Source organism: Pundamilia nyererei, unplaced genomic scaffold, assembly GCF_000239375.1.
Source record: "Pundamilia nyererei isolate P.nyererei 1_Seehausen unplaced genomic scaffold, PunNye1.0 scaffold00076, whole genome shotgun sequence".
NCBI lineage: Eukaryota > Metazoa > Chordata > Actinopteri > Cichliformes > Cichlidae > Pundamilia > Pundamilia nyererei.
This window is the reverse complement of record NW_005187477.1, coordinates 1771447-1784431: the sequence shown is the minus strand read 5'-3', so window position 1 is coordinate 1784431 and position 12985 is coordinate 1771447. Positions and strand designations below refer to the sequence as shown.

The window sequence follows — 12985 nt, the reverse complement described above, 5'->3', positions numbered from 1 at the left end:
TGTTTGAAGCGCGTCACAGCACAGCTCAGAAACATAATGTGGTGCTAGTGGAATAATTATGTAATTACAAAATGTAATTATTGAGTAAATACCAAGTAATAACTAAGCTCGAGCCCAGTATTAGCAGCAGGTTTATCTGAGTAATGTTAGTTTCATGTAACAGCACAGTAATAGAATTCTAACCGTTTGGATTCAGGTGTGATGTTAAGATGCAGACGGTCATTGTCTTTATGTGCTGCCAATAAAGCTTTATTTTGAGTGTTTGTGCACAGAACATTGGAAACATCACACGGAGCAGATTTAGTCTGAAACTGTAACCTCACCTTAGATTCAATCAAACATCTGAAAGGTAACGATTTTCTGTCTTTTTGGAGCAGAGAAAATGAGCTTCTATGTGACGTAGCAGCTGAATGTTTTCCGAGTTGTTTTCAGGTTTTCTGTTTCATTTGTTTCTGGGGGAAGTTTGGATTTCCTGCTTTGATCTGTGTCCCGTGTTTTGTGGCTCTGGTTTCGATGATGTCGTGCTTCTTATGACCAGGTCTGTTTCGTGATGTCCTGTGTTCTGGTTCATATCATGCTTATTATCTGCAGCAGTCTCACCCGTCTCGCAGTTTTGGACTTCTTGTGGTTGATTCTGTTTCACAAAATGCGAATATTAAACCAAACAAGAGGGGCAGTCATTGCAGCTAGAAGTCTTTCAGGTCACACCAGACAATGTGACAGAAACAGAACCTCAGTCCGCAGGAAAGCAAAGGAAGCAGCTCCCTTTAGAGACTCGGTGTCAGTTACAAAGACGGGGTGAGGGCACGCCAGCCGTGGCTGTTAGCACACACCTGTCTTCTCTGATCAGACTTGTACAGTCGGTCAAAAAGTGTGAAGGCCCAGCAGTCTGATGGAGTAAAACATCAAGAAAGGCTGTGAAACCTGGTTCTTCATGAAGGTCAGTCAGACTGGATGGTGTCCTGACCGAGGACGTAAGGCTCCCTGAATCAGGGATGTCCTTAGTTATTAGTATTTACTACTCACTGACAGTTTGTGCTCTCCAACATCCAGCTTCCTGTTTCAACCTCTGCTTGTATTCTCATTAGTGTTTGAGGAGCACAAACGCTGAGAATTCCTGAACAAAATGTGAGCAAAATGTTGTTTAAAGGACAAAATAATAGAAATCTCATGAAAATCTGTTACTGCGTCCTCTCTGACAGGCCCTGCTGCAGAATCCCTCATCATGACAAAAGAGGAGAACCTGGAGGTGCAGGAGAAGGAGAGGCACGACCGGGAGGAGCAGGAGGAGGGGAGGGTCCAGAGAGAGGAGGAGGAGGCGCTGACTGAAGAAGAGGAGGAAGAAGTAGAGGAGGAGGAAGAAGAGGAAGAGGAGGAGTATGAGCTAGAGGAAGAGAGGGAGCAGGAGGAGAGGACAGAAGTGGAGGAGGATGAGGAAGAAGAGCAGCAGGAGGAGGAGCGGGAGGAGAGAGAGGAGCGCGAGGAAGAGGAGGAGGCTCCGGCCGAACCGGAGCCAGAGCCCGTGTCTGTGTCCGAGTACCAGAGTCCGGTTCACGAGCCGCGGCGCCGAGCCATGGTGCACCCGTCCGCCCAGGCACCGCTGCCCAAAGACTACGGTACGTCATACCACCTTAAATTCAGACACCTTAAATGCTGCCAGTCACGCTGTTAAAGTGGAGGCTGCTGGAGTCACAGCTCACTGTCAGCACTCGTAGTCTGACTGATCGGCCTGTTGTATTGATGACAGCCAATCACTGTTCAGTAAGCAAATCACCGCAGTTCACGGAGCAGCACAGCAGAGGGCGCTCTCACGCTGACTTTTACTCTTTCAGCATTAACTCCTACTCTGTGCACTTCCTGCTCCCTTCCCGCTCTGTGGAGCTGTAGAGCAAAAATATAAATGTGAGGTAAATGTTTGGTCCCCACAACAGCTTCACTTTAATTTTTAGATGTTTCTCACAGGTTTCTGTTGTATCTGAGTATTACTGATGTTACAGCACCACAAGCTGCTTAATGGCAGCTGCCATTTTGATTTGGGGCGTGAAGCAAACAGCAGCAGAGACTGTGTAGCTGCATCACCTTCAACCACCGCAACCAGCTGCTTCTTCTTCTTTAACTTCGAACGTCCGGTTATCTTTTGGGAATGGGCGCCATTGAGGGAGGACGTCCTTTAGTGACCAATCAGCTTGCATTAGCAGAATGCATTTTATAGATAAAGTTAGACATCGGTGGTATTTTATTTCAGTGCCATTCATAAGACCTTCTCCATTAGTACCTACTCGGATCCACTGATTTTCCATTACAACCCAGTGTGCGTGCTTGTCGTCATAGCAACATATCTGCGTGTCATGACATGACTGCCACAACAAAGGTGGACGTCGAGGTGATGATATACCTGCTGCTCCGTCTGTGGCTTTTCTCACACTCTGGATCACGGCGTCGTTTTGTAGCCGTTTCCCTCGTAGTCAAGCTTCAAAAATGGTGGTTTGGATTTTCGTAAACAATCGAGTGACGCTACTGACCAGCCAGTTGGTGGGATGAAGTCTGACGATGTCACATTTTAGTACCTGCTCAGATCGCTAGGAACCCCGAGTGAGCAGGTAGTATGACGTAATGGAAAACCCTGAAAACTGTAGCGAATCGTGCTGAGTCGATCGAGTAGGTACTACTGGAAAAGGGGCTATTGAGGACAAGCTCATGAGCGCCCCCTGCTGTGCCTCAAGATGAATATGCAGCTGATTTCCTTCATTGTTATTAGCAGGAAGTGGAATGGCTCTCCCGGAGCTGCTCACAGTGAGTCGCAGTGGGGCAGGTTGTCAGGCTGATGGCAGTGAAATAAAACCCTCCTCAGAGCTGCAGAGCCTGCAGGAAGAGAAACTGCAGCACTCGCAGGTTATTTCTGATTTGATGACGGGGACAGATTCTTCTTGGTGTCACTGTCTGGAACCATCTCCTGCCTGCTTTCCTCGCTGCTTTCCGTTTACCTTTCTTTGTCTCTTTAAGCTCATCTGTGATTTCTTCCTGTTTGCGTGCAGCGTTCACCTTCTTCGACCCAAATGACCCGGCCTGCTTGGAGATCCTCATGAATCCCCAAACCACGGTCCCTGAGCTGTTCGCCATCGTGCGACAGTGGGTTCCCCAGGTGCAGCACAAGATTGACATCATCGGCAATGAGGTGAGAACATAAAAGCAAAAAAAAAAAAAACACTGGAAAACCTGCAGTTCCTCTAACGTCCACTAGAGGCTCCAGCAGTGAGTCCGTCCCCACAGACTCCCCTGTTCAAACTTTACAGCAGAAATAAACACGTTTACAGTCTGATGCATAGAAACTTGCTGCTTTCTACACATAATTTCCTGATTCATACATTCATAGTTAATTTTTTAATAACTTGTCCATTAGGCTTAAACTTTGGAGCTCATGTCTCCGTTTTTGAAACCTCGGCAGTGCTGCAGCTTCTCTCTCAGCCTGCTGCAGTCCTCTGTGTCACTGGCTTAAAGCCAACACTGATTCATTGTCACATTGACCCAGATTCAACCCTCTGGACACACACACACACACACACACACACACACACACACACACACACACACACACACACACACACACACACACACACAGTGATGTCTCTCTGAGCAGCTCTTGTCAGGCCCTTAAAGCCTGAATGCTGAAAGCTTCTGTTCAAAGCACAAATTATGGTCCATGCAATTAAAAAATACAGGCTGGGAAGATGATTTATTCTTGATGATTGATTTGGACTGGATACCAGATAACAATATGGAGGCTCTTCCATGTGATAAAGTGTCCCAGGCTTTCAGACACCTGTATGTGCACTTTGATTGCATCACCAGCAGCGTCTCAAAGGTTGTTGCTGCCGTTACTTTATTTTTAGTCAAAAGTGAGAAGAAGCCGCTGTGCCAAGTTTTTAGCAACCATGGTGACCAAGGCACAGATACCATGTAATTGTTGCTAAGCAACATGCAAATAACATCCTAGAGAAGATTGGATGCGCGGGCCCCACAGCTGGACATGCTGTTTGTCAGATCACTGCACTGAAAATGCTCCAAAGCAAACCTAAAGCAGCAGCATCCATGTGCATCATCAGGCCCATCCGCTCATCGTAACATAAACAATTATTTAAAGAAATCCATCCCTTAGGGAGGGGAAAGGTTTATGAAGGGGGCATATCTGTACAGACCTTCTGTAATGGTCACACTGGCAGCAGCGCTGCACACAGAGAGATGGTGATAATGACCCAGTTAAAATGGCTGCATGGAAACAGGAGGCAGAGCAAGTGGTGCAGAGAGAGAGGGAGCGATGGAAAGTCAGTGAGGCTTCAGCGTGACTCAGCGTGAAGCCGACTCAGCCTGGAGGAAAGAAAAACAAGGAGAGAGCGGCACAGCGACGATCGCGGAGAAGAAATCAGCCAACGAGCTGGAAGGCTGGCGGCCAGCATGGCCAGGATGTGAACTCAGGGTTTTCCCACTTTAGGGTTTATTATACAACCATAACATCACATGTAGGAGCGATATACTGATGTTAAATAAAATATCATAAATGTATCCTCAGCTATCTGCCCCTCCTGGCTTTATTTAACGTTTTTGTTTAGTGTGACAGGAAAGTGACGCCTAAAAATCCAGAAAACTGAAAGCCTGCTATCAATAACTGCTGTGTGAAAACCAGAACATGCTCTGACACGATTAAAAAACCCAGAGTACAAGTGGCTCTAAACAGAAAGGGAAAGTTCCAGAAGCCTGCACGTGCAGATATCAGTTTGTAAAGTTTTGGTGTGAAATCTCTGGTCAGGTTACCTGTAACTGTCTTTCCTCCGTCTCAGCTCCTGAAGCGTGGTTGCCATGTGAACGACCGCGATGGTTTGACCGACATGACGCTGCTTCACTACAGCTGCAAGGCCGGAGCGCACGGAGTTGGTAAGTTACTTTATTTGATACTTATTAGGGAAGCATCGGTCTAGAGGTGCACCGACCGACCGACCAGAGACCAGGATCAGACAGTTCCTGACTTAATTAGCCTGTTTCATATGCAGCATACACACAGCGATGTGTTCAAATACTCAGTTGCAGACCCACAGGCAGGTCGTTAGTGTGAGGCTGTGGCTGTTAGCGAGCTCTTCGCTGTGAGTGATGGAGACAATAGACCTCGTAATTCACCCTCAGCCAGTTAACAAAGTTATCCAAACCTCAGCCGCAAGCTAGCAGCCTCGGTATGAGCAAAGGATCAAGGCGGCTACGAGCAAAACTACAGAGACGAGTGAAAAACAGAAAAAAAGTTGCTGGCTCGGTGAGGTCGGGTATCCGGCAGCAGCTCATTTCACTTCACTTTCAGCACTTTCATTAGTTCAGTAGTTTAAGTGAAGGAAACTCTTGTAACTCACCACAGTTCATGTTCAAAAAGGTTCTTTAATTATGAAGAAAAGCTGCTTTTTGCTTGTAAGGCTGTCAGGTTCTTAAAGACATCGTCTAAGTCAGCAGGACACATTTGGAAAACTGGAGTCAGTGCGTCTCTGTTAATCATCCCAGAATAAATATCTGACAAATGACTCGCTGATATCAGCCCAGAATATCACAAATCTTCAACTTTACCATCCTGGGTCTAACTCGACGTTACTGCTGATGACTCTGACTCCACCCACGAGAAAATAATAATGTTATTACCTGTGAAAACTTGGACCTCAGGGGGTTGAATTCTAATAATCACAAATCACATGAAACAAAAAAATCCCAACAACACACCAAACCAACTTCAGTCCAAAGTCTCAAATCCTTCCACCCTCGATTCAGAAGAGATTTTGCTTCAGGAGGAAGAGCAGAGGAGCGATCCTTGTTTCAGGTCCCACGTTCCTCTAGTTCGTCCTGATGTAACAACTGGGAATAATGCCGACTCGAGCTCTCACGTGGTTCCAAGTTATTGTACAGGGCAGCTGCTTGGACCTGCTCTGGGGCGGCCGGCGTCTGTGCGTGTGGTGGATTCAGCTCCTCCGCGTCTTAGTTTCGTCCTCATTGTGTGTGCAGGCGACCCGGCGGCAGCGCTGCGTCTCACCACTCAGCTGATCTCGCTGGGCGCCGACGTGAGTCTGAGGAGCCGCTGGACCAACATGAACGCCCTGCACTATGCCGCGTACTTCGACGTCCCGGAGCTGATCCGAGTCCTGCTCAAAGCAGCCAAACCCAGAGGTAATTTCTACACCAGGCAGTATTCTAGTGATCGTTCTGAAGGTAACAGGAGGTGAGACTCTCCTTCCGTGTTCTCCTCAGTCCTGAACTCCACATGCAGCGATTTCCACTATGGTACGGCTCTCCACATCGCCGCCTCCAACCTCTGCCTGGGTGCAGTCAAATGTCTGCTGGAGCACGGAGCCAACCCCACCGTCCGGGTAAGGACAGCTTTCCTTACTTACTACTGGGGGCTAATTAAATGGGCTCATCTCCAGCTCCATGTTTGTTTGTTTTTAATTCATGAATTAACGTAGCTTTGCATAATTTTCAGTTCAAAGTAATCCTTCTTTACCTTGTCCCGGTCCTTGGTGCAGACCCTCAGTTCTTTTTAATTCTGTAACAAGCCTTTTTAGCTTCTGCCGAGCTCTCCTCTGATTGGCTGATCCAGTCTGTGAAGGTCTGAACTGCAGGTGGAGGATAAGGATAATAAGACTGCTTCAGCTCCTTGAGTTTTTTGTGCTGCTGTTCCTTTAAAGCTGAAATCCAGAGACCCTTAATGGTGATTTATCGTCTCAAATCTGACTTTCTGACTTGTTTCTGCAGAACGATAAGGGTCAGGTTCCAGCAGAGGTGGTTCCCGACCCAATGGACATGAGCCTGGACAAGGCGGAGGCGGCAATGGTGGCCAAAGAGCTGAAGCAGCTGCTACTGGACGCCGTTCCACTGAGCTGCAATCTTCCCAGAGCCACGCTGCCCAACTACGACAACATCCCAGGAAACCTGATGCTGGCCGCTCTGGGGCTGAAGCTGGGAGACCGCGTGGTGCTGGACGACATGAAGGTCAGACACGCTGAGATCAAACTGGGATAAATGGATTGACGGACATTGAAACAACAAATCTTCTGTATTTCTGCATAAACATGACCTAAAACATCACGGTCCTGAACCTCTGAACATCCACCAGGTCAACAGTGACCTCTTTAGGGTTAGAGGTACAGTTTGGTTCACGTCTACTCACTTACATGATATTTGTGCTCATATGCAGACTTGCAACAAAAGACCGAACTCGTGTAAGAGACTAGATTTGGAAGGTGGCATCTTCTAGTTTCTGAGCCGGTGCTTGTTTAGCGTGTCGCTCACATGCAAACTACCCCTAAGATGTTCTGTGGCAGCTGGTGGATGGAGGTCAAGGAGACTCAAAGAGATGCAAGTACAGGAAATTACATTAAAATGTTAGATTTGTACTTTTTAATACTCCAGAGGGTTACAGGTATGTGGACCTTTGCTTTGGATATTTGCTGTGAGCCACCTCGTGTATCAAAAACTACAAACGACCTTTTCAGGCAGCTGTTGAGGGATTTGACCCCATTCCCAGGTACAGGCATCCTCAGCTCTGACAGGGAGGGGCTCTGAGTCAGGACTTCTTCTTCTTTGTAGGATGCGATGATGGTTCTTGTGTTGCTGCACGGTTCAGTTCACAGACAGGTCTCCTGATATTTTCTGCTAATTATAAGTCAGAATTCATCGTTTCATTGATGATGATTGATTGACCACCATGCTTCACTGATTTAATGACGCTCTTATGGTTGAATGCAGCATTTTCTTTCTTCTTATCGAAAGCCAGAAGTTGTACTTTGGTGTCAAAACGCTCATTCCAGTTTCCCTCCTGCCTGGAAACTAGTTTTGTCTGGTTTTTGGAGCAATGCTCTCCAGGTTGGTCCAGTGTTTTCTTGATGTTCACCTGGGGTTTCACACCTGGATTGATCTGGGTTGACATGTGGAAGGGATCGGTGGTTTGGAATTTGCTCCGTAGGTGGATTTTCGAGCAGTTTCTGCAGGATTCTGTTCATCTGGACGTTTTCAGTGGGAGAAACGTTTCATCATCATCAGGTGACGTCTTCAGTCTCAGCTGACTGCAGGTTTCAACCTTATAAACAGGACATTTGCACAGTGACTGAAACCTGCAGCACTGAAGGAACAATGGCTTTACTTGGATGAGTTGATGTTTGTCCCACTGAAAAGTCTAAATCCCGACGAACATATTCAACAGATTTACTTACCTGGATGATCGAGCATCAAGTCGTTATTTTTGGTCGGCAGATTTTCAGAAACTAGAAGATGTTACATTTCAAATAAAGTCTTGTTTGAATTGCAGTTTTTTATTAACAGCTTTTACATTTGGGCGTTTAAAATAGGACCCTGTAGCCTTTGGGGGGGTTGCCAGTGGATGTTAAGAGGTTAATCTGATCGGCAGTTTCTTTTTAACAACATGTAAACAGCAGTGTGTGTGTGTGTGTGTGTGTGTGGTGGCAGTTTGTCCTTCACACTGTGCTTCTTGAGCTCTGAACAGTGTGTTTTCACTGTGCAGCCCCACAGAGACCAGAGCAGAGACGACAGCCCGGCTGCAAAACGCAGACAGGTTGGTTGGAGTGGCTGGATTGTAGACTAACTGAAGTGACTCACCACGCTGCCAACATGTTGTCTTCCTATGAAATCACCGTCACTCCATCTGTAGCGTTGATGTCACGTTCGTCCCTTTCATAAAACACAGCAGCAGACACCCAGACTATCTGCCCCCATGCAACCTAACCAGAAAAAATCTCTTTTGCAGTCATGCTCCGAGAGTGCGAGAGGTCACCTCTGACTCCGCCCTCTCTTTTTGTTTCTGTGTCTCTCAGGCTGGCACTCTGAGGTTTTGTGGTACTACAGAGTTCGCCAGCGGGCAGTGGGTCGGCGTGGAGCTAGACGAGCCAGAGGGCAAGAACGATGGCAGCGTGGGCGGCGTCCGCTACTTCATCTGCCCTCCCAAGTTAGGTGAGAGATTTGTGGTTTCTACAGGCGAGACAAAGACTCCTTTCATTTTGTTCCCGTTAGCTGAAATCAAGTCACCGTGTTAAGTAGCGTATTCTAGGCGACTTTTCCCAGGATTTTTCCAGCTGCTCCGGGTTCTCACAAGTGAGTTCTGATCTGCTCCCCATTGGATGTTCCCAGAAAACCTCCAGAGGGGAATCAGACAAACCTAACTCAAGTTTAGTATTGCTTCCTGAATCTGCAGGAAGTGACTGTGGCTCTTCAAGACCTCCAAGCTTTAGAACATCCAGCGAATCAGTGAATACATCAGAGAACGTGACATCTAAAGACGTCATATCTCTGTTCATCAAAAGCATCACTAAAAAACACAGGAGGCAAACACGAAGAGTCCTTCCCTCATTTCACCATCTAAAGTCATCTCCTTGTTCATGTTCAGTCGGCTGTCCCTGCTGCAAGTCCTGCTCTGAGCTCTTTGATTTCATCGTAAACAAACTCACTGACCGACTGCTCTTGTGGAGGCTTTTGGTGGAGCAGCACGCTCGTCATCTTTCCAGCATGGAAACAGGAGTTGTTGCTGTTTCTCACTGCTTGATCTACTTCTGCCCTGCAGGGATTTTCGCTCCAGTTTCAAAGATTTCCAAATCTGTGGACCAGACGCCTTCATCAGTCACCTCCACCCCAAGAACACCCCGCATGGATCTGGCCTCCCGCCTCGCAGGAAAGACCAAGAAGGAGAAAGAGAAGAAGGAGAAAGAGCGAGAGAAAGGTAACCGAGCTACAGTCTTTGCTAATAGCTTCATTCGATTAGGTTTATCTGTGCTTCTCATCAGTTTTGTTCTGCATTCTCAGCCCAGAAGAAGAAGGCTTCAGTAGCCAGTCTGGATCCAGAGGGAATGAATGTGGAGGTCGGAGATCAGGTTCTGGTAGCCGGACAGAAGCACGGCATCGTTCGTTACTTTGGCAAGACAGACTTTGCTCCAGGTGCGTTTGCTGATCCTCAGTCGGTTCTCTGAACTGTGCACACGTGGATACTTGTAGGACTGTGTTGTCTGTCCTTCTCCAGTCCGGAGAAACTTTGCACTAATCCTGCAGAAATGCTTATCAGACAGAGCAGCTGTGACCGGATCTGTGTCCCTGCAGGTTACTGGTTCGGTATCGAGCTGGACCAGCCCACAGGGAAACACGACGGCTCGGTGTTTGGGGTCCGCTACTTCAGCTGCCTGCCCAAATATGGAGTGTTTGCTCCGCCCTCCCGTGTCCAGAGGTGAGGATATGTCGAAGGTACCGTGATGTTTTAGTGTGTGTAATAAATGAGAACGGGGAGATAATCAGCTTCAGGATTAATTAGCTCAGAAATTCTTCCAATGTTGGAAATGAAAAAGATTAAATATATGAAAAAAACTGAAAATACAGCAGAGCATTAAAAGCTGTGGAAGCTTGGCGGGAAGCTTCAAAGTAACCAGGACGATGTGACATTAAGGCTTTTTAAAATCTTTGATTCCTGAGCGACGCCTTAAAAGTCGCCAATAAACACTGTTGTTGTCAGAATCGGAGGCCCTAAGGACGGCTCACAGAACGACAGCTCCACGGTGAAGAAGGTCCACCAGATCACCAGTAAGTGACGACCATAGTGTTTTATTATCATTCTTTACCCCTGAAAACCGTATTTGTCTCCTTGTTCTAACAAACGTTGTGTGCTTGTGCGCTGCAGTGTCACAGCCGAAGCGTAACTTCAACACGATGCGTTCTCCTAAAGACCTCACGTCTGAGAGCTCCATATCCAGGTCAGCCCTGCTCCGTCACATTACAGTCCTGCGCTCTTTGCTGTTCGGCTTTCTTGGACTTTTTGACAAGAGGAAATTTTGGAAACGGTTCAATTTGAGCTTTTAAAAGAAAAGCAAAATAAAACTGTTTTCACCTTTTTATCAAAAGTCCAAATAAGTCCAGCAAAGCAGGCAGGATTAGACTTACTGAACCCTGCTCTTCCTCCTCCTCCTCGTCTCCTGCAGGCTGCTCTTCTGTTGTTGGTTTCCGTGGATGCTGCGCGCTGAGATGCAGTCCTAACTACGCCCTTCCTCTTCTCTCTTCTACTCCACCACCAGATCAGTCTCTCCGCTGTACTTGCTCTCCATCTTCTACTCCTGCTTTCACCGACTTTCGCCGTCGTCAGTCAAACTTCTCGTGGTGACCCCGTCCCCCTCCTCTCTTAATCTCAGCCCAGAACCTCCTAATTTAGCCGTTCTATAGCAAAATCTATAGTGCCTTGTATCTGATCAAAACGTTCCGCATTCCTTTGAAGAAACCGAGAATCCGATTCCTCCAAAAAACCCAACCTTCCACGTCTTCTCACCTCATCGTCCCAGCTCGGTATTTGTCTGTGCTGTGCTGTCATTCGGGGCCTAACAACAACCACCAAACGTTCGTTTGTGCTGCTACGTGCTTTTGTTTTTGCTGCTACTAGCTTTGGGTCTTAAACAGATTTTGTCATTAATGCTAAGCTCGGCACAAGCTAGCTCAAACGTGGACAATAATGCAGATATTCAGCCTGTGCTTTGTGGTTTGGCAGATGTGTTTGTTAAATTCTCAGACGCTTTCTGCACAAATGAATAAGAGCAGCGCACGAGAGCTCAAACAGTTTGTGCAAAATAAGTTTGTCTGCTCGTCTGAGACCAAGAACCTCTGCCGTCTCCGCTTGAGTTAAGATGTAAAAATCCCGAGTGCATGGAGGGAAAATCCCAGAAAACATCCCGACTCCAAACTGTTTGAAACTCAGAAGTGAAAACAGGGTTTTTACTTGAACGCAGCCAATAATTGTCTGTAGGAGAGTTTATTTCCACTGCTGATGTGTGAGATAAGTAAGTGGTTCTTGGCCTCCGGGTTGACTCGCTGTATGTGGAGGAGTGTGGATGCTAACATTTAATAACAAGAAGAAGTTTTATTTTTAATTTACATTTTTACATTTTTCCTGACCACAAAGAACAGCTTTGATGTTTATCCTGCTGTTTGTCAGCCGTTAATCTTTAAAGGTACTTTTAGCAAACGTCTGGCAGGAAATGCAACGCACATTTTCACCACAAGGTGGCAGCGCTTCATCTGAGCTCCAGTGTAGTTTTCCACCAGCACTACAGTCGTCTACATGCACAGAACGATTTTTGTGCTCCAATGAATAAAATAAGTCTGATTAGCAACATTTGTACGAATGCTGAGCTAATTTGAGAATTTCTCGTGAGCAGTTTAGGTCCACCTGGTGGTCGACAGAGGTATTACATCAATTTGCATCTGCAACATAAATGTCTTTGACATAAAGGCGCAAGCTGGTTTATTTTTTGAAGGATTGAATCTGCTTTTGTCCAAGAATTCTTTACAAAAAGGACCTTTGATTATAGTCACTGCTAATCAGCGTACTGCCAAATACTCGGACTTTAACACTAATAACAGGCTCCAGTTGTAATCTGTTAACCATAAACTGCTAACTGACCCAAACCGTTGACGTTTCCGGCCCCATTTCATGAGACTGTCATGTCTTTATGTTGCCTCTGAACACGAGCTTCAGTTCCAGCTAAATGTGATGTCCAGTCCATTCAGGGTTGAATATGTCTTTGTAATATTAAGCGTCCCTTCATCAGCGCCTCCATTTCGAGGTTTTTAATGACCTTTACTTAGAAGTTTAACCCCCAAACGAGCTCCCGAGTCCAAATCTTTGATCTTCCTCTGACCCTCCTCTCTCGCTCCTCTCTCTCTCCATTTAAATAAGACTTTGGTATCTTTTGTGAATGTGAGCATCCGCGAAAAGAAAAACACAAGCTAACCTAAATGTGTGCTTAATGGTAAATCTCTGCATAACTGAGAAACAGCAATATGTAAACAGTGTACCTATCTCTGTGTGGAAACGTTTCCTGTGTTAATGTCTCGTTACACTCTGTGAGCACTCGATACAGAGAGATGAACACACTCGCGCTCGGATGGCCGAGGCTGCTGGGACGAGCCCAGAGAATAACCG

The 12985-nt window shown here is 46.6% G+C and overlaps 1 protein-coding gene across 1 annotated transcript; it reads left to right on the top strand.

The window, feature by feature from the left end:
• The first annotated feature begins 1445 nt into the window (after positions 1 to 1445).
• Positions 1446 to 12777, top strand: clip3 (CAP-GLY domain containing linker protein 3). Its single transcript, XM_005737449.2, has 14 exons — positions 1446 to 1616; positions 3036 to 3175; positions 4836 to 4929; positions 6031 to 6192; positions 6274 to 6392; positions 6778 to 7014; positions 8543 to 8593; positions 8853 to 8988; positions 9596 to 9751; positions 9835 to 9966; positions 10126 to 10249; positions 10532 to 10599; positions 10697 to 10769; positions 10995 to 12777. The coding sequence occupies exons 1-14, from the start codon at positions 1574 to 1576 to the stop codon at positions 11047 to 11049; spliced, it is 1590 nt and encodes a 529-aa protein (XP_005737506.1). The 5' UTR covers positions 1446 to 1573; the 3' UTR covers positions 11050 to 12777.
• Positions 12778 to 12985: the final 208 nt, after the last annotated feature.